At 36.2% G+C, this 22902-nt stretch overlaps 1 protein-coding gene across 4 annotated transcripts in view; it reads left to right on the top strand.

Annotated features, from left to right (window-relative positions):
* Positions 1 to 22902, top strand: part of ABLIM3 (actin binding LIM protein family member 3) — a 142699-nt gene that overhangs the window by 57721 nt on the left and 62076 nt on the right. For 3 of the 4 annotated variants that reach the window (XM_072400965.1, XM_072400964.1, XM_072400963.1), the window contains exon 2: positions 18664 to 18807. In XM_072400965.1, coding sequence (XP_072257066.1) covers positions 18664 to 18807 — 144 coding nt within the window. The remainder of the gene's footprint in view (positions 1 to 18663; positions 18808 to 22902) is intronic. The other variant, XM_072400962.1, reaches the window with a different exon arrangement.

Raw genomic sequence — 22902 nt, 5'->3', positions numbered from 1 at the left:
ATAATAATAACAATGATAATAAAAAAAAGCTATAATAGTTTCGAGAGAAAGTAATATACAGTATGTTGCTATGTTTTTATCATAAAGTAAAGTAATTTTTTATTTATTATAGTATTTATATAATATATATTTTACCAAACACATTTCATACAGAATGCAACCATGGCTCAGGTGTTACAGTGCATTTTCTAAAAAGACATTAGGGCGAAAGTTCCTTTCATTTAGACTCAGTCTCTAATAAAATGAATATCACTATGGTCTCCTCGGAACAAAACAGAAAAAAAGAAGGTAGTGAGAAACAGCCATTTTACTATCAACAGGCTTTTTCAGCAGTTAAGATTATCCTGGTACAATTGTGAAAAGGACCTAGGGATCTTACTGCAGGTTAAAGATGTTTATATGAGATATTTTAGACAGTGTCCTCTTAGAACAGGGTCCTCTCCTCCTGTGTCATTGTCTGTCATTTACAACCCCTATTTAATATACAGCCCTGCATAATATGTTGGTGCTATATAAATACCACATATTAATAATAATTATAGTACATGTGCTTACATTTAACATACTGGCAGGTGAATTAAGATAACCTCATCAGTTTGCTGCTACTCCATTATTGTCCATTGACAGGCTTAGGACAGGGAGGTGTCCAAGCTATATTGCAAATATGTGCATTAGGGTCCCTTCACACTATTGCTGCATTGCTACTGAAAAGGCAACAGATGGTTTTGCACCGTTTAATTGTATATAATCACCCAATATTTTCTTTATTGTTATAGTAAATTCTATTTTATAATATTCCAGCTGACGTAGCTTTTTTACAGTTTATAGGCATAATAATGTTGAGTATGTATGTCATGCACCATGTAACATAGGGGTCAATTTATAAACCCCTGAATATGACATTAACCAAACATTCTCTGGTGGAGAATCTCCCAGGTCCCTGTGTTTTTTTGGCATTGATTGGTTCTTTACCACAGAATGTTTGGTGAATGTGAAATTCACAACTTCAAAAATAGAGCCTCCTGCAGTGGTATATTATTTCATTTGCTTGCTATCCCTCAATCCAACCTTAATATGTAAACAATATTTATTAAAATGTAACAGTTTAATTCATCTCTTTTAAGTTTAGAGTTGTGTATTATTTATTACCTGTCATACCATATTTGTAAAGTTTAAACTTCAAAATCATGTTGTATCGATCTTCGGATTGCTGTCAAATTTTTTCAGCATGTTTGCCGTATTGATGTGCATGATTATCCTTTTATGTAGCTGTGACATTTCGGTACCGTTCAGCTACTAAAATCCTTCCCTGTAATAAGAGATGCACCTTTTGGTCTTGGAGTTGTGTTTGAACAAACTATGTAGAAGCTTTTACATTATTAAAGTTTAGATGTACAGCCATTGAAGCCAGTAGGTAAAAGCTTTTCAAAGCTATAGGTTAAAGTTTCAGTAGTCATGAAAGCATTAAAAATGACAAAAGGTGATAACAATATACTAAAGATGGGTTGGTCAGAACAAATATACATGCAAAGAATGTAAATCAATGTAAATGTAGAATGTTAACTAAAATATTGCCGTAAGTTCATTGTGTTATACATATACAAAACATTTGGGTAAAATGCAGCTGATGGGGGAATTAGAAGAATTATAGGATAACGGGGAATTGTAAGAATTATAGGATAACTGTAAAAAAAAGTAAACAACTTAACATTATTGCTATTTTGGCATCACAGCAAATTGGTGTAATTTATAGCCAAGCCTAGTGTAGTTCAGCAGTTTAATAAACTACACACATCATTTGTCTCCTTAGTAAGTAGTGTTGGTCGAATATCTCACTATTCAATTCAACAGCTATTCGATCGAATAGTAAGTAATTCTCCGGGTGATCAAATGCCAAATTCGAACACCATTGAAGTCAATGGTGCGAGAATTCAGGTTTTCTAAAGGGTCTTTTAAGGGCTGCAAGAGCAATCAGATTGCTTTACTTGTTCTATGTGTTGTTGGATAGAGTTTCTCTATCCAACAAAACATAGTACAGCGCTGCAACAGCAATCGCTGTTCCTGCGCTGTGCTACTACCATGTATTCTTGTATAGAGTTTCTCTATCCAAGAATACAGGGCACTACAGGTGATGAATGAGCGCTGTAGTATGTGTTGTTGGATAGATAAACTCTATCCAACAACACAGGGCACTACAGGTGATGAATGGGGACAAGTCCCCATTCAGCACCTGTAGTGCCCGGACATTGTAGTGGAACTGCAGAGGTCTGCAGTTCATGTTCCCATGTGATGTCACGTGGGAAACTGAACTGCAGATTACCTCTGCAGTTCCACTACGATCTTTGGGCACTACAGGTGATGAATGGGGACTTGTCCCCATTCATCCCCTGTAGTGCCCTGTATTCGTTGATAGAGAAACTCTATCCAAGAATACATAATAGAAGCAAAGTGGGGCAAGGTAAACGGCAGGTAAAGCAGTTTCTGTGTTTGTCCTTTAACTGTGTAGGTAACTGTTTGCCTTGAGTTACTCTTTAAATGATGGGCAATAAAGTTAACACAGTAAATGAAAATAATTGCCTATTAAAATAAAACATGCTCTTTTTCTCCTTTTTATTGGCATCTTATGTTGTTATTTTAATTGGCCTTGTAAGAACTGCCACTTCTGTTCCAGCCCTGTTGAACTTCAGTGTGACTGTGCGAGCATATTTTTTAGTTGGTCTTGGCAGTGGCAGCTTAAGGCGGATTTTGCAAAGAGGATGACTTACAGGCCAGTTAAAGCAGGAAATATGTGCCGGATTACTGTAATTAATCACTGTGGAGCTGGGGATAGATGAGAAGAAAGGGGTGGGGGGATTTATGTCCCAGCATCCCACTCTATTTGTCTTCAGATCTATACATGCTGCTGTTCGTTTACTATAAGACAAAGGCGGAGGTCTAATAAATGCTTGTTCCAGATATTTTGTTCAATGCTGGATGCAGTTATTGTATATTAATTTGAGCAGTCACCGTACAAATTGAGCTATGAATTAGTTATGACGTAGAAAGCTTTAGAAGAGCTTGGGAACAATCTGCTTATAAGACAGACCTCTGTGAATCAAAACAATGGACTGATTAGTAGGCCAGAGCCTGACGCATGTTGTCTGCCCTAGAACTCAATTACTTCTGGTGAAAATTCATCAGAAGAGATTTCCAGTTATGAGTACTCTGATATCAATAACAAAAAAAGTTACACATTTTAGTAGCCTTTCTTATGCATAGTATACCATACTTGTAATAATGTAAAGAGATTATGGGGATTTGCAATATTTGTTTTGTGCACAATAACCAGAAGATTTCTTTAGCCATGTGAGCTGTACTGCTGTAAAGATGATGAATAGAGGTTTTAGGAAACTTTTTCTAGGTTTGCATTGCCTTGCATGGTAAATTACAGAAGGAGGAACTCTATACCACTCTCTCTATATGAAGTGTAAAAAGTGTAGCATGGAGAGCCATCATTAAAATGTATAGCAGTGAGCAGACAATAAGATAAGATGTGGCCTATAGTTTCTGATTTTGTCATTTGTTGAAGAAACTGTCTCTTACTGGCCGAGTATGCAGCTTTATGCATTTAAATAGAAAGCCTCCCAACCTTCCCCACTGTCTGTTCCACACATTGCACCTTTATCTGTGGTCTTCAAATCATGTATTTAGGGTTTGATGGACCTATCATGCAAGAACTTCTCTTCTGCATTCTCTGTACGATAAATCATGACTGTAAATAGGAGGAAAGTCTTGCTTGATAAGCAGTGGTAGATGAAGAATTTGCCCAAAGCAGGCTTACTGTGAATTTATTCTTTACTGATGCATTTTTTTTTCCTTTTTTGATTTTCTTTTTTTTTTTAACAATTTGGACAAAAGAATACAGAGCCTTAATGATATAGATTTAAAATAAATGCAGTTGATGGATATTTTTTCATAAATAATCACTGATATTTTGGAGTATGACGTGTAACTGTAGAATGACTCGGGGAAGTAATTTAGTTGGATCAACTAAAGTTAAAGCTTTGTAACAAATATTTTACGACTACGTCCAGTCATGTATGGTTATGCATCTAATAGTATTAGTGACAGAACCACATGTGGCACTTCTAATGATGATATTATGAAAAATGATTTCACTCTTTATATTGAAATAACAATTCCTAATTAAGTTGAAGGCTTTGAGTGCTTAGTCAGTAGCTCCTACAGTGTGCTTAGGTATTAGATCTGTGCTCATCTGGATGCAATATTAGTTCCAATTTAGCAGGCTGCAATGAATGTTTGATGAATCGCTTGCATGAAGTAGTCAGATTGATGTCTCACAAGAGAAAAATAACATCTTGATGGATTTCCACAATAATTTTGAAACTCAAAATGCAGCTGCTTGTTTTACCTATGGATATTTCTTATTTTATTTGTGCTGAATGTCAGACAACAAATGCATTTCAGCTTGATCAGTTCAAACTGCTGGAGAATCTGCATATTGAAAAAAGAAACGTCAACCATCAACAAGCTTCAAAATGATTCTTAGTGGCATGTTTAATAAAACTAGGGTATAATGTATCAGTCAGGGTTTGCTTCAAGTATGCTTCCAAATGACAGCTGTGTAATAAAAAAGGAACTGATGGTGAAGTAAATATTTTTTAGGCTAGAAAGTCTTAAACTTCTAGAAAAATGTGCTTAGGTCAAAATGTTCTATTACATTTCGGACACTAATACCAAAAGGTTTTCTTTCCCCAACAGGGAAAATTTGCATGGGTTTTAATGGTGCCAAATATCAAAACTAACAACACAATATATGTGAAAAAAACAATTTGTTGCAATTAATTATACTATATTATAAACAGGGCTGTGGAGGCGGTAGATAAATACTTTGATTCCGAATCTGACTCCTCAGTTTCTGGTACCCCCGACTCCGACTCTCCGACTCCTCTGTATTTACAGGGTTTCTTATTTTATCTTCACACTTTTGCAACCAAACTTCACAAAAAAATTAGACCCCCTAATTAATTATTCATAAATCAATACATTTATTATGAAATTAAATATAACACAATATTTTTACCATAAAAGTTTTTCTAAAGAAACAATATTAAAAATATATGAAAATAGGTTGATGACTTGTCAATTAATATGTTTTTTATTTTATATAATTTTAAAGTTAAATATCTTTATTTCAGGGATTTATACTAAGTTTTAAGATAACAATATTATTCATCTTTTTATCTTCAAAGTTATTAACTTTAAATTTAGTATTGCACTTACCCTTATGGCCAGAGAATTAAGTATTGTAGAACATCAAAGAGTGGTAGACCGTTATCTGAATGGAAGTGATGCCTCCCAGCAATGGTTTTGAGTTGTTTTCGTACAACCATAACCAAAATTATTAGGACGTATGAATCTTCTGGTAGAGTGGAAAAATTACCAGGAGGAGGTCTGAGAAATTAGAAGTTGGATGAAGCCCATAAGGGAGGAGTTACGCAAGTTAATGTCCGAAGATTGCGGAATAAGCCTCAGGAAAATGAAGGATCAAATATTTGTCAAATGTGACATTAATGTATCTATTTATCTAACAATAGATAGATGCATTGATAGATTCCAATGGAATCTAAAAAAAGAATTTATTTAATTCCTGCAAGGCGCAATTATTCCCACTCTCTTCAGGAAAGGCTTAACTATGCTAACAAAATCCTTGATCTCATTGCTAGGTAAGATGGAAAAAACATCTACTTTCTTGATGAAGTAGGTTTTAACATCTCAATGAGAACCAAAAGGGGAAGATCTCTTATTGGGCAAAGGGCAGTGCATTTTGTGACTGGAGTGTGTTCCAAAAATTATTAGTTGTGTGCGAAATAAAAATGGGACCCTCCACTTTAAGTCACAAGCACGAGCATTTAGTCAAGAAGCATTCCTCAAGTTTATTGATGAGGTTTGAATGTTTTAGTGAAAAGAGTGTTCAGCATGCCATCCTAATTATGGATAATGTCCCCTTTCATAAAACTAGCCAGGTAAAGTGCTTGGTTGAAAGTAAGGGACCCCAACTCTAATTTTTAGCACCATACTCTACATTTCTTAATCCTGTTGAGAACATGTTCTCTAAATGGAAAGATCCCATTTCATAGAAGCTCTTGACTTGATTATTTTTAGAGCTGAAAATAGTCTTTCAACACTGACTTGGGTGGGTGGCATTGCTGTTACGGTTCTAGCCACATCACTAATAATCTTGGGATAAACAAGAATGGCTTCTTCTACAGTCAGTTTCGATGAGCGATCATACTTTTCTACCTATTTTAATTCTTTTAAAAACTCCTGCTAGAATCTCTTTATTTGGACATTTTCTGGTCATTTATCTTCCACGCATATGCAACGTGGCTTTACTGTTGAAAGTTCCATTTTTTCAATGTAGGAATCAAAGTCCAATTCTTCATTGGAAGAGGATGATCCTGAGTTACCAGTGCTTATTGCTTCATTCAATGGTGATGTTTCAGGAAGGTAATCCCTTCATGCGAACTGCTACATCATAGACAACCTTTTTTGCAGTATCAGTCAGGTCATCGCTCAACAAAATTCAGCTCATTGGATCAACATAAATAGCAGCTAACAAGATTTGATAATCCAGTAAGAGAGCCCCTCTTTTCTTCATTGAAGATACAATGCCATGAGCTATTAACCCTCCACTTGTGTTTAGGCAATATATCAAACTCTTCCATTTCAAGAAGAATTTACCAGGTGTTAAATCGTCAGATTGCAAACTCTTGGTGACAGTAAAGGGGTTAGAAAGTAGATAGCCTATATTGCTGTGTGATACTGAGACTTTCTTCCTGCTAAAGCTGTTCTGTAATTCAACAGTTTTATATACGCTAAGTCCACTATGATGGTGTTCAAATGAGAAATATTTTGGCCCCACAGTAAATTAGCTATTGGAAAATACTAAATTTGACGGGTTCCTTGCAGTTTATTGCATATGAACCAAATGAAAATGCATACCCTCTAGTAAAAATGTATGATTACATTTGAGTAATATGTACTTCTGTCCAGCCAGAAGGTTGAGCTTTAGACTCCCTTTGGCAAGTTTCTTGTATGTGATTCCACCTGCTAACCCTAACAGTTATTGCTTGCATTTACAGACATTTCTACCTATGATAAAGCTCAGCAATAAGCATGATCTTTAGGAATTTTCAAAGAAAAATCTAAATATTAATATAATTTTGTGACGCTCAATAGCTTGTTCATTGCAAATAAGTGGAATTTTCCTCTTCCCAGTTCTCATAACCATGGTGTAGATCACAAAGTGCTTTATCAGACCTAAATTATTGTTCTGCATACCTGAGAACCTGTCTGATTCAAGCAGGAATAAGAGGCCTGGGTGATCAGTTTTCAGCACTTAGCATATCCGGGGAAAAAAAGGTCTTTTGTAAATGTATGATAATGATCCTTTAGCAGATGGCAATCTAAAGGACCTATTTTAATCTTGATGTGTTGAGCTGTTAGTTTACAAATACAAAATGATGTGTGGCAAATACTCTGCAGGATGGGCTGTTTTGGTGAACAGAACCCCAATGGTTTTAATATACAGTGCAAAGTTTGTATATATTATCTCTAAGTTCTCCAAACTTGAAGCTGCAACTTCAACTGAAAAAAAAAACCCGGACTAAACTTATAAACATTTTGTAATAATATTTGGGCTTCCCCACAATGCCAGATATAGAAAACATTCTTGGGGGAAGACAATAAAATTAAGGTCTGTGCAAATCTTTTCTATTTATAAGTATATTTCCTTAGTTTTTCCTTCTGCACATACAGAAATGACTGTTGCAAAACTATTGAGGCATTCCTTGTGATCCTGCAGATTTGGTCATTGAATATATAAAGGATGAATAATACAAGCCTGCGCTTGGCTACTGGGACAACTCTGCAGCATATTTGCCCAATACTTGAAGATTTCCCTTCCATTCATGTCCTTGTGACTGCTTATATTATGGATTTTCCCATCACTTATGACCCTGGTGACAACAGGACAAAGTGCAAGTCTCTCCATCGGGAATACAGGCAGAAATAGAAAACCTCATACCTCCACACTATAACATAATATTACATGAAGAGTACTTACAGGAATATGCCAATAATGAGGATTAAGTTGTCACCCACCGGAAAAAAAAAACAGTATACTGCACCATTTAGGTGTATTTTGGTAACAAATCTCACAATTTGTGTTTTGTTAGAAATATTGCAATGTAGGATGTGTTCAAAAAAGCTGCAAATACTTGCAGAAATCCTAAAAATCTAGACGGTTAACAGAAAACATTTACGATTAAAGAGGAATTCTGTCTGTTAGCATGGTGTCTTCAAACATTAGAAAGTTGCCAAAAACAGCACTTTGTAATGATAGATCGAAAAGTGTTGGGAATCTATTTTTTTTTCTTATTTTGATCCAGATAATTGCATAAAAAATGCAGTCAACAATTTAACACACATTAATATGCAATATGCAAATAATAATATTGTCCAATTTAAATTAAATATATATGTATTTATGTGTGTATATATATAAAGTATGTCAAAGGTGTGTAGGGGCCCTAAACCACAAATATTCAAACCTCTATCATACTTAAAAACAATGTCCTTAGATTATACTGAAACAGAAACTCAAATCTGTATTTTCAAAGATATTTATTTTCACTGATAGCCTTAATCAGTCAACATTTTTTACTAACTGTCCATAATTAAATGGTTGACAACATTGCTGCCCACTCATATGTAAAAGGAACGTAAACATTGAATTGAGTCCCAGTTATTGTGTGGATATGACAAGATAGTCTGAATATAAAAGCTTCCTTTTTATCCAGGAGACAGGAGGAATCTATAGTTAAAGTAGGAATCCGTCTTAAAGCAGAGCACTTATGTAAGAAGGGACTGATGGAAGCAGCCATTTATGTGCATCATAATAGTATCAAGGCAAGAGATGAGACCCTCATTTACATTTGTTGTAGCTGGAATCACTACTCAAGAAGTACGAAGTGTGTGGTTTACTTTTTCTTTCTTTTTTTTATTTTTCTTTTCCTTCCCATTAGGTAAAAATTCATACTTGTTTACGTTTGTAGATTTAACCAGTAATGAGCTTTTACTGATCCTTTTTACATGGGTCTTGAATGCATGATTGACTGAAATGAAGACATATTTTAAGTAAAAAGGTCTGCAAAATATACTTTTCCTTTGTGTAATTAGATGAAAATATGTTGCTAAGTGTATCTAGTTGCTTTAGTCCAATTACAGCTCTTGAATTAAGCTTTGTCACTAAATGTGTTTCCTACCAATAATTTAGCTTTATTTACAGAAAATCCACATGCTTTTTTTCTTTTCTCTATCCATGAGAATCAAGGTTCATTCAGATACCAATGTCTACTTTGCTTTACAAGATAATAGAAATAAACTAAACCTACATGCAACACTATGCAGTTGGGTTTTATCATCATATTTTAATTTTAAAACCCAAGAAAATAAATGTTTCATAATGCGGCTTAAAAGTCCTCCTTCTTGTGCTTCGGGGGCGTTGCTATCTTCCTTCGTCTTCTTTCTTTTTTGGCTACATCACCAGATCCTGCACTGCGCAGGTGCGAGATAGGGTGACATAGCCTAAATGGGGGGGGGGGGTAAGTATTTTCCTTCATTGCAATAAAAAACACCCATCTACGCATGCCTGAAGGAGCAGCCAGATGCCTCCTGGGATGCATGACCTAGCTATTGCAGGAGGCTTTGTGCTCCCCTTCTGTCTGCAGAAGTAAAGACAGAAGGGGAGGAGCTTTCACTTTTTTTTTTCTTTTAGTGTCTTTAAAAATAGAATTGACTTTTACTTTACATAAAAGGATTGTCTTATATAATATATATATATATATATATATATTCCTTCGACAGGTAAAAAGTACCCTTGTGTATTTTATCTGTATGTAGTGTGTTTTTTTATTTTTTCATTGTATATTTACATATTTGCATGGAGATAAGCCTTAAACCTAAATACCATGAATTACAGATTTCTTTAAATCCTTTAAAATTTATAATTTAGCAATATTTACATAATTTAATGTAGCCACTTTTTTAACACTGGTGCAGGCAAGGACAGTCCAAGACCCTGATGAGTAAATGCTGACATCTTTTACTAAACTATGGAGTGATGTCATTTTCAGTCTGCTGCTCGGCGCCTTTTCTAATGTGACAGCAGCAGCAGGTGAAAGGGTTATGCAGGAGCCACTACAGCATTGTAGCAGAGACTTAGTTGCTTCTGGCATTTGCTATATTAGTAAAGTGTCAAACATGTAAACAGAATCCTTCATAAAAAATAAATAAATAAATAAAAACACTCACTGGATATGCAGCACATTACTAATTAGATAGAGCAGCATTATTTTTCCCCTGTCAGTGCCAAGTTTAATTTGAACGAACAATACAAAATTCACTCTGGGTATTGTCTTAGTGAATAATTATCTGTAGCATGCAAACACAAAGCAGTAATAATTCCAGCCATGTGCAGCTTCTACTGAGGTTTCTGCAAAGCTTTGCAAACATTACATTATATACGAGGGGGTGCTGAAAAGATCCTAGCTTTGCCTAGAAAGAAGAGAGCCAGAGTTATGAAAAAACACATTTATTCAACATAATCCCCCCTGAGACTGATGCACTTGGTACAGGGTAATTGCAGCTTTTCTAAACCGTTCAAATAAAAGTAATTTGGTTGGGCCGCAAACCAGCTCTCAGCAGCATCTTTGACATCAAAAAAGTCCTCAAAACGTTGCCCCTTCAGGTGTTTCTTCAAATTCGGGAACAGATAATAGTCCAAAGGGGCCAGGTCAGGTGAGTGAGGTGGATGGTGGACCAATTGGAAACTCAGGGTGTTCAATTTGGCAGCCACAACATTGGACGCATGCACAGGTGCATTATCCTGCAAAAAAAAGGTCCCTTTGGTCAACTTTCCACGGCATTTCGTCTTAATTGCCTCCTTCAGCTGGTCCAGGAGGTTAGCATAATACTGTCCGGTGATACTGGAGCCCTGAGTAGGTAGTCCACCAACAGAATACCGTCTTTGTCCCAGAACACGGACGCCATGACTTTTTTGGCCGATTTCTGGGTTCGGAACTTCTTCGTCCTTTGACTGTTCCTTGGTTTCAGGATCATAGATGTGGAGCCAGGTTTCATCCTCAGTCACTAAGCTAGCCAAAAAGTCCTGTGCAGCTTCAAAATGGGCCAAAACGGCTTTGGATGCTTCAGCTCAACTCGTTCCCTCTTCTGATCACTGTTCAAGCATTTTGGCACCCAGTTCACTGAAAGCTTGCGCATGTCTAGGATAGTGGTGATAACAAACCCAACACGCTCCCGTGAGATGTCAACTATCTGGGCTATCTTTTTTGTGGTTTTTTGCCGGTCCTCGATATTTACCTCATGGACAGCATTGCAGGTTTCCGGGTCAGTTGAAGTTGGGGGGCGCCCACTGCGGGACTCATCTTCAACTCTGAAATGCCCAGTCTTGAAACGAGATATCCAGGTTTTGACAGTGCTGTAGGAATGACACTTTTCCCCCAGTGTTTGTGACATCTCAGTGTAAATGTCCTTTGCTGACTTTCCCTGGAGAAACGATAACTTCATGACGGCTTGTAACTCCAACGACGTGAAACTTGCTTGTGCCTCTGCTATCACAGCTTCTCACTAAAAGAAAAAACAGTTTTAAGAATCGATATTTGCACAGTTACATACTAAGATATTAGGCTGTCATATGCCCCCACACTCATTTTTCTATTTCATCTGAAAGGGGGCAAAGCCAAGAACTTCTCAGCACCCCCTCGTCCTTATCCAACTTAAAGCTTTAAAATACATTAAAGTGTTTAACCCAGAATATTTTTAAGCTGGGTGGTAAGAAATTGTAGGCAGGTGACAGGGTGGGTATTGTGACCCAACACTTCGGTAACCACCCAAAAACAGCCAGGTGGTCACCGAAAAGTGACCGGTGGTGTGCCCAGCTAAAAGGGGCTGGGGAGAACAATGCATTATTAAAATGCATACCCTACTAGTGCTTGCATATTCCTTGAAACATCCTGATAAGCCCCTGAAGCCCCATTCCAATATGAAAATTGCTGTTTCTGATAGATGTTGGCAATGCCAATTTTTCCCCTTGCCAAACCTCCTTATTTATTAATGGACCTATCAATAGTGATGGACCGGTAGTGGGATTTGGGAGGGCATGGGCAAGTACACAGTTTACCCAAGATAAATTAATATTTGTATATTGGATTGATTTTTTTTATAGGTTTCAGAGCTCTCATGATAACCTATAGATGTAATTCGTCACGGTAATCGTCTTGGTATTACAGTATTTCTGATTCTGCTGCCTTTTGTAATTCATTTACTTTCAATAATTTTTTGTTATTATGGATCTGATTTATTAAATGTGTGCTTTAATAAGTTACTGGAACAATTCAGTTAAACATATTTTTTTACATGTATATTTGTTTTATTAAAGGTTGCTACAATGTATATACATTTCCAGTTAGGTGTATCTGAAAATTTGTAGACACTGGTTGTGTGGATAGGGAATGTAGACTGTTGGACTTTTATTTTGAATTTTTATCCAGACTTTACCTGCAAAGTCAAGAAACATTTAAGGCAGGATTAAGGTTTTGCCAAGTGGTTCCTGTAAAATAAAAAAAACAACACTCTGCTAGGCATAGCAAAACAACTGCCTACAAAAATTAGATTTGACACTAGGCACTTGGAGTAGTAAAAACATTGGTAAAATACTGCTTGTCTGAACTTAGCCTTACATTGAGAAACTGGCAACTTGATTCCCCTTCTCCATCAGCCAAACAAAATTACACTATTCATTATGGGTGGTACTGCCCGTGAAGCTAGATTTAAATGGCCAAAAACAACAAGACAAGAAAATAAAGAATTAAAATCAATTCTAGTTTGAATTTTTCACTCTAAGTCACTTTAAATGCAAAGTGATGCTTCAGTGGGTGGATTTAAATTTCACATGAGGGATATTTATAAAGCTATTGCAGCTGATTAAATTGCATGTTTTTTGCAATGACGGGGAAAATTGTGCAAATCAGCGTAACGCTTTTAAAGACAACACGTGCTGATTGAAGACGGCTGACCAGGAGCATGCATAATGCAAGCTGTATTCTTCCTGTCAGAAGAATTCCTTCTTTTGTCTTACAGCTTCCAAATGAGAAAATAAATGGGTGTCATGGTAACATCATTATTCGAACTTACACGTGATATTATTTGCTCATAAATTGAACCAGATAAATCACATTTTAGTGTGATATATATATAGTGTTTGTGTATTTAGATATTTTTATGTATTATACACACCAGATGTCTATAAAACCCAAGTAATCTGCACATACAAAGAAATCAAAACAAATATGGCAATGAATGAAGTTATGTGTAGTAAAGTGGAATGACAAACTAGCTGTTTGCCCTTTTCTTCATTTTTTTTATACATGTTAGTCTATAGACAAGATCGGTTGTCTTTAGGGCAGGGGACAATGAAGCCACTGTCAAAAGATCTACCTTTACACCGACCTACAAAGTTGTGTCTTTTGTCTGCTTCCCTGTTAAAGAGATTTCCCATCCCAAGTAGAACTCCAGGTAAGCAGTACAAATAAATCAGTCTTGTGATTTACACACATGAGCCATAATGCAAAGCTTGCAGGAGTGCAAGCCTCTTTCCTGTTTCAGCTATTTAGCATTTTATGTGGCCTCCCAGCATAAATACCCAGTACTTTCAAGTAATGTTGGTCTCTCTCTCCAGTGTCACAAATTTAGGCAATTTTCAATATTTTCCATCGACCCAATACCCTATACATGGGACCGTGAAACAAGTCCATGGCCCTTTGTAAGCTCTGACTGTTCAGTTTGAAGTTTACACAGAACTTTTTTCCCAGGCCTGGGCAGCAAAGTAAAGAGCAAAGGACACTGAATATGTAGGCCTGAAGTTGGGAAAGGAACGAGTTTACTTGTAACTAAATTTAAACTAAAGGTTTCTTTTAATTTTGAATGGAATGGAAAAAAAAACCCTGTTAGGGTTTTTGTTTTTTTCCGTATCTGTGCCTCATAAAAGCTGCTTACAGCTCCTCATTGGAAGATTTACCCCCTATTTTTTTCAAAATTCTTTAATTTTTTTTTTAAATTGTGTTCCTTTCTTTTTTTCCATGTTTGTGATTTATTTATTTACTTGTACTTGCAGCTGCAGAAATTAAAATGCAGATACATTTACTTTAATTTACAATATCCTTTTCATACCACTGCATCTTTTAGGATTTTACACATCATTGTGGATCAGTTTTGTCCCTGTTCAAATGCCCTGCAAGTGCTGCATCTAAAGATGGGATCTTAAAGAGCAAGTGAACGAAAAAAACAAATAAATGGTAATTGTGATTAAGTAGTGTCATGAAAATGTACCTTTTGTTGTCCTCCTAAACATAACCATTCAAATTGTGGTGTGAGAGGGTGCTTAGGCAGATTTGTGTATACAACGTTAAAGCTGTATATCTGCAGTGCAGAACTATGGTGCTGCTGCCTCTGACTTCTAGTCTCAAGAGATTTAGGTGATATTTGCTGATGTCACTATGATGCCGATTACTATTTTATACCCCCTGGAGGTTTTAACATGAGTTATACGTCTACCAAAATGGCCACCCCCACACGGAGACACTGGGCCTGATCTATTAAAGCTCTACAAGGCTGGAGAGGATACACATTCATTAGTAAACCTAGGGTGCTACAAACCCAGTCCAGGATTGAAAACATTTGCTAACAAATAGCAAATGCCTTTTAAGAATTCCATTCCAGGATTGCAGGATCACTCAGTTTCACTGATGAAACTGTATCTTTTCCAGCTTTACAGAGCTAAATAATAAATCATGTGCAGAGTGCAGATCAAGGGATGGTAAGTAGGGGGGGGGCAGCTGCAGGTAGACCACAGGCTATACTGTTGATCACTCACTTGTCCTCTGTTTCTGTTCCTTTTTAATGGCTCACTTCACATTTATGATTGGAGGGTTGAAAGTTGCAGCCTGGGAGGGAGAACACTGTTTACAGGTTTCATGATTTCTTTTGGTAGGCCTCTGATGAGGGTGAGAACAGTCTAGCCATGGACAGACAACTACCCAAAACACATTGCATTGGATACTACTGTAATATGCATCCAGGGCAGTGTGAACAAATCCTAATCACACTGTGTGCTACTTTCTTAGACTATGGCTACATGGGGGATTTAATCTGTTTCCTACTGAGAGATTTAACCACTTATGGGCAGCAACATCATTTACAGCACTCTAAAATCAATGTGATGCTAATGAGATAATTGTACACAAATACATTTCACAGTAGTAGGGATAAGCAAATTGATTCCCAAAAAAGGCAAACTGGCAAATCATACATTTTATGTTTTGTCTGGATATTTCCATGCAGTCAATTCTTTTCTCTCTATAGCAAAAATAAAATAGTCTAATTGTCTTTTTAGACCCAGGTTTAAAGCAGGACTAAACCCAGTATATTCTTTCCTGTCCATGGTCCATTGTGGAAGGGCCACCATCTTTTTCCTTGCTTCAGCCATTTGATCATCCGGGCCAGGATGATATAACTCCCCTCATGCCTGCAAGTGAGACCATAGGAACCCAGGAACCAATGGGCAGCTCAGCGATTTTGACCGACAGGATCAATCAGGCAGGTAGGTAACTGCCTATTGTAGAAGGGACATCGCCTGTTCTTTCTGCAATAAAGCCCTGACTGACTGCACATTTTAAAAAATGGAAATTTAGTTCCAATTTAATTGTGTAAAACTTTGTCCAGGAAATATCACTGCCTACAATAATCAGTAAATCTTAAATAATGTACAGCAAGGATTGGTAAGGCAAGTTGCACTCCTGTTACATGATTTATATTGCAAAGGCCCACCAGACCGCATAAAAAATTAATGAATTCCAATGATGGACTTAAAATAACAATACTTTTATAGCAGCAACTTCTATTTATAAAGCCCTACACTACAGACTATTTTCCTACTTTAGTTACTTGTCATGAACACAGTCTAAGGCCAATTTTTAAGAGGAAGCCAGGTAACCTAACTGCTTCTTTTTTTATGTTTGAGAATATCATGTTGGAGTAAGCCCACACAAACATGGGGAGAACATGCAAATTCCCTGCAGATAGTGTCCCTGGCACAGCCATAGCCTAATGTCTCCCTAAAAAAAAATTCAATAAATGTTTTTGGGAAAAGCAAAATAACATACAAGTATGTTTTATGTGTGTTCGGAATTAAAACCAGTGCTCAAGGAAAACCCAGGCAAACATAGAGCATAAAAACTTATGTAGACACACATTTTCAAATGACTTCAAACCAGTGTCATGATTTAAATGAATAGTTAACTGATCCCAGTAAATAGGGTGAAGCTCTGTTTACTTTAATTACCTAATTATTACCTTTTTTTTAAGTGAATGCAGGTTCAAATTATTTAGTATTATCTTGGCAAATAAACAGCCTCTTCTGTAAATCAACCCCAATGTCTCCTATATGAGCCCACCCCCATTAGGATCATGTACGAGGACATTCATAGTAGATTCTTCAATCAGATTGTAAAACATGGACAGATTACCAGTTGTAAAAACTCGCATAATTGGTCACAATACAGTTTGATAAAAAGAAGTTACTATCTGAGACCTATCATAATAGACATCCCCAATATGTTTCCACAAATATTTAAAAATATTTCTATATTTTTCTACGATTGTTCTGTGATAATCTGGCAGGAATTTTAAGACGAGTGCTGTCAGGTTGTGATCAGGAGAGGAAAGGGTGAAGGAATAACCTTCATCTGCTGTTTTGCCCCTTAAGGGAATAGCAGGTCAGGACAACGTATCTACGGATGGAAACCCAGGAGCGGCAGCGCAAGTCTGTGCAGTGTCTGAAAAGGTTATCTAGATATAATTCTGGTGGAAAGTCTGGATATCAACCAATGTGAGCATGAATAGGCTGCTTTCACCCAGAACATGCCCTAAGATCGCAATGCTCAAATGAATACATCTAAACCTCTTAGTGAACTTCAGTTTGGTTCGCTGTCACAGCAATCTATACCCAGGAATGTTATGTTAGACCTGGAGCAATTTTGCTAGCTGATCCACCAGCTATCTGCTATTGTTCCATAGCTTTAAGGCTCTGAAATAGACAAGCGATGACTATGAAATAGATGCCACAAGAGAGGTTTCTAGGTATTCAAATATAAAGACAAGTGTATTTATAACTCACAATCTTAAAGCTTTTCAATTGCCTTCATTCAATGTTATCATAAGATGTCCTTGTCATTGATGAATTCTGGTCTGCATGACTAAGCATGCTGGTACTTGTAGTAGAAAGAAATTCCAATATAGTCTCTGTTTTTGTTCTTTAAGGAAGAATTTCTAGCTTAGCTTTCTGTTCTAGAACTTGTACATGCACATCTTTCTTACTGCAAATCTAACGCATGTCTTCTTGGTATATTTCTATGTGTTGCAACATTAGATCACAGTGGTTGTCTTTTTCAGGAAAACCATAGACCACTAGGTACAAACAATAGGCTTTTTCTTTTATCTTGGTTACTGTATTTTCATTGTGTGTTTTGCTACACCATTAGGAAATTCAGGCAAGTTCAAACAGAGTATATGGCAAAACATGGATAAACTTGCCCTATGTATAAAGTTACCTTATGCAAATTAAGGACCTAGGTATATGCAAATATTGAGTTTTGGCTTCACATAGCAACATCTGAACTTTTTAATGAATCCTTTACTTTATACTCATGCTACATCCCATTGAACATATAGAGTACAATGGTTGCTGAAAGCTGGGGATTTTAAGGCGTCAAAAAAGTATTTTTATAAAAAGTCAGTTTATTTATTGCAAATGTCAATGATTTGTATTCAACTTTACCTGCCTAATTTTCAGGATTCCATGAGTTTTTGATGTTTTGAACTGCTCATATGAACTGTATAAAGTGTTAAGTCACCACATTAGAAACAGTTATTACATTGAGTATTGTTATGTATGTATTCACATAGGCTTCTTATTGTGCTTTTTATATTACATAGTGATGTTTTTTTATGGTGCTGTCTATTTAAATGTGCTCTCTATTGTGCAGTGTGGATCAGAATAAATTGCATTGTGTTGTATATTTTTAAACATAAGCTCAGTATTGTGCTGTGTATTTCAGAACAATAACTTCACATTGTGGTGTGCCATTATGGTGTCACATTATGTGATGTAATACCATTGTTAGCATTGTAAATGTAATGCAGGTGGTTGCAATTCTATGGACAATGCGTACAAAAGTGGGTTTTCCGAGTAAACTTGTGCACCAGGCGCTGTGTAATAAAAGGCCAGCAGTTGGTTTGCAGCGTGAGAAAAACAAAAATGGAGGTCTTGCCAATGACCACACTCCATGGGAAATACTCTTTATTTTATATATGGGTCTTTTTTAGTGTATCCTAATGCTAATGAGAGCTGTGAGGTTAAATCTATGCCTTTAAGTATATGTTTTATTTGTATTAATTAATTAACACTTTAATGTGATTACAACTGCCTAATAATCATATAGTAATCAGTTATTTTGTTTCCAGCAGTACCCTACCAACAACACAACTCCTATAGTTCATCAGGGAATGCGGGCCCCATTCAGTGCTACCGATGTGGAGAGACATGTAAAGGAGAAGTAGTGAGGGTGCAAACCAACCACTTCCACATCCGCTGCTTTACTTGTCAAGGTACTACTTACTATTTTATTTCTGTTTGTTTTAAACATATTGTCAATGATATATATTTTTAACCACTTGCTATTTTTTCCACAGTATGTTCACTTCTTTTGAGACTAGCTTTAAACCTTAGCAACAGTTTGTTTACACTTCTGCTTGGAGCCCTTGCTGGCATTTCCTGTCTGTCAAAACTGACAGCAGGAGTTGCTGTGTAAATAGAGCAGTTTAAAGCTAGGTACATATTTGCAATAATTATTGTAAGAACACAAACATCTAACGATTATGTGCGATTATTTTGAATGATCGTATTGTGCACAATTCTGTACATGTTGTAACAATATGATCGTTCAAATATAACCCACCAATAGTGTACACACGCAGGATACAATGGTTTGAACGATGCAGGAAGTTACATTTAAAGGAGAAAGTGTACTGCAGAACTATCCATGAACACTAAACGACTGTACACACAATAGATAGTGAACAATCGTTTCTCAATCAGATCTGCCGGGACGGTTGTTCCTTTCCAGCTACACATCCTATTTCGTTGTTGTAAACCACAGATTATCTCCTGTCCTGAAATTTAGTCTGGGCTAAAAGATGCAACAAACCATATTTAGTGTGAATAAACCCTAATCTGATTGTATCTGATGAGCTTGGCTGTTAGTATCATCATGTAATTCCCTTGGAATCCACACCAAAACATGCAAACAGATGTCAGCCTGAAGGGAGAATAGAAAACTGTCAGCCACAGCGTAGCCTTGAAATGACACCAATATAATTGCTTTGAAGATGGCTTCAACCCAGCCATGTGCCATATGAACTGAACATTTATAGTGTCATAAATTTAACCTACCCGAAATCTTCCAGCTCTACTTCTTTCATTTTATACGCTTTTTTTGACTACCCATTTTTAATAGGAAAAGGACAACATTGAGAAAAAGAATGTCAGTGCCCAAAGAGTGTTTTCAATATTCATTCAATTTCAATATATTGAAATATAACAAACAAATTACAGGGTACTTAGTATGTATTCATATTTGATAATGACTGCACTAGGATGCAATGAATATTCAAAATATTACAGTGTTTCCCTTGATGATTCCTAAACTCTTATTACCATTCCAAGTTTACTTTCCTTTTAAGTTATTAGAATGCTTATTGTGTAATTACAACAATTCTGTTGCTATTTTTGGTTTATAATTTGCACACTAATACAGTGTTTCATCTTCCTGGCAACAGCTTGTGGACTTATGTTATGGAGAGATAAAATTCCCTTTGGGAGGATTAAGGTAATAGGGTTTTGGTTATGTAAAAACCACTGATAAATAAATGGCAGGATAAAGAAGCTAAAGAAAAATAGACCTTTTTTAGAAGTATAATAGATAATAATATGTATGTATCCTGTAAAATACTGTAAGGGTGTAAGAATGACATGAGGTTAGAATGTGAGAGCTACCATGTTTGGCACCATTTTTCAATGTATTGCACCTTTCCTTAGCTTCCTATTGATTAACAATATACATTTTTATCTCATATTGATAAATATTAACACAATACCACAGTAAATACAAGACATTCAACATGTGGAAAAAGTCATGTTTTAATTGATACAATTGAATCATTGTACCTTGATTCAATATTTTGGCACATGTACACTGTGGTTTACTTGCCAACCATCCTTACATTTTTGAAGAATTTTAACAGATGGATGTGAGCCTTTTTTAGCAATAACACAAGCTATACTTATTTATTTTATTGCTATTGTCACTAGGAGTGGAGTGACGAGAGGTCCAAAATATTATGGTTGTCAGCAGTAGAGGGGAAGTCTTTCAGTGGTTACACTTCTTCCAGTGACAATTGTTAAGGGTGGAGTTTTAGGGGAAATTTCCCTTTTACTTCCTGTTAAATCACAGGAAAGAGGGAATATATGCATATTTTAAAGACAGGGACATAGCTATAAAAAAACTTGACAAAAGAACTAACTTTCTACCAAGAGGTTTCAACTTTAAGGTTCTATTTCAAAAAGTAAAACAGACAACTAAAGTCTTGTCTGGGAGCTGGAGTGTAGCCAAAGAAATGTCGGTGAAGCACCTTTAGTGTTGTGTAAATATTATTCAGTGTCATCCATCAGAGAAAGGAGAGTTAAGCGGCTTTAGAATAAACGCCATGCTGAAGTACCATTCAGAAATCAGATCTGCAAGGCTATTATTGAGTGCTGGGATTAAATAGAAGGTGATGGCATTTATGAAGCCTACATAAAGACATGCCTTTAACTTCTTTATAGATGCTAAACACTAATGTTGCTATTCCCGCTACAGGCTATCACTTTTTAACAGTACTCACTCAAAAAATCAGGTCCCAGTCTTTGTCTTCATGGCCAACAAATAATTCAGAAAGCATTTGTTCTTCTGACTGCATGTCTAATGAATTGATACAAGTGAAGCAATTTTTTTCTCGGCAGTACAGTACAGTACAAGTGTACAGTACAAGTAATTCAGGGAATGATATGCTGCAAAGAAATGTAGGGGACAGATAAGTTTTTTTTTTATTTCTGACATCTTGGTGCTGTTAAAGCAAATAGCCAGTAATGTAAGTATGGCCCTGCGGGTGGAAGTAGGATGTTAAATTAGTGTTATTGGTTAATGAGGTAAGGGTCCATTGTTCAGGGATTAGGAGTTGTGGTTAGGGTTTAAGAAGCATTTTAATAAAATTTAATTATGTAATGCCATATTCAAGAGCATTCAGACCAAGTTTTTTATTGTCCTGACAGCAGACTAGGGATCTACTTTGAGCAAGGTATGGTGCAGTGCAATTTTGATAACAGGGATATTTTGAAATAGTGAAGGAATTGAAATACCTCTGCATATATATTTTCTTCTTCGATGCTTACACTGTCTGGGCCCTCTCTCCCTTCACCAATCACCTACTGTTAGTAGGTATAAAATGTATCTGTAAAAAAAAATATTACATATACATAGGTTACATTTTAGAATGGTTTTGTTGAAGGGTTAGACTCAAATAAAGAATAAGTGACAGTGACTTTTGAGTCAGGCAATTTGCTCCTAACCAGCTTTCAAAGTTGGGTGAACATAATCTTTTTATCAGTCATAACAGTCTCCTGATGTTTAGAAGGGTAATGTGTTTAGGGGTTAAATAGGGGTTGCAAATGACAAACAGATACAGACAGTGACACAGGAGGAGGAGAGCACCCTGCCCAGAAGAGCTTACAATCTAAGAGATAAAGTTCCAGCCCTATAGTATCAGCTTTCAGCTCAGATGTGTTATCTATGGTTACTGCAAGTATGCTCTGATCTTTTGAGTGCATTCATTTTAGTTTTAATAACTTTCTGCCTTCTATGCTAACATTACCATAGCAGTAACCAGACAGCATAGATACACACAGAACTAGGTTCTTCAGCCACCATCTTCAAAAGCTTGTGACTGTCAGTTGTTAGTCTACTTTTCAAAACATTTGTTAATATTTCTGAATTCATGTGAAATGCATGGTTGATCTGTTTATATAGAGTGTTAGAGTTTTTACATATGAAATACAATCATCTTTTCAGTGACGACATTAATGATGACATATTTAACGCTATCTAATTATTAGTTTATCACCAATTATCACTAGCAGGTTATTCATATAATGTTTGCAGGGCAAACAACATTGATTGCTCAACCTATGGTGGTCCAGTAAGGTAAATTTAAAGAAGGTCAGTCAAGACTAGGTTTGAGCAAGTCAGTCCTTTATTGGTATTACTGGCTATTGCAAGTTAACCCATGAAATTTTAATAGTTTGTTCATCATTTACAGCCCATTCAACTACTTTTATACAGTCTCAAATATAGGAAGTTTTTAAGGAAAAGCATTGTGACCCTCTTACAGGTACATAACACTGTTAGCAAGTATCAGTTAGAACAATTACCATGTTAGAGCCCTAGTGGAGTGGAAGATTGTAAATTCAATCAAAAAGGCTCTTAAAGAAAAGCTGACATAAAAAGAACGATAAAGGATGCCATGGCTTGCCTTTTGGGAATATAGGTAATAATAACCTATTGCTTCTTACTACAAGTACAGGGTAGTGTTGGGTGTGTCACTTTCAGG

Source organism: Pyxicephalus adspersus, chromosome 2 (genome assembly GCF_032062135.1).
Source record: "Pyxicephalus adspersus chromosome 2, UCB_Pads_2.0, whole genome shotgun sequence".
Taxonomy (NCBI): domain Eukaryota; kingdom Metazoa; phylum Chordata; class Amphibia; order Anura; family Pyxicephalidae; genus Pyxicephalus; species Pyxicephalus adspersus.
The sequence above is the reverse complement of the archived record's forward strand: the minus strand, read 5'-3'. Positions and strand labels throughout refer to the sequence as shown.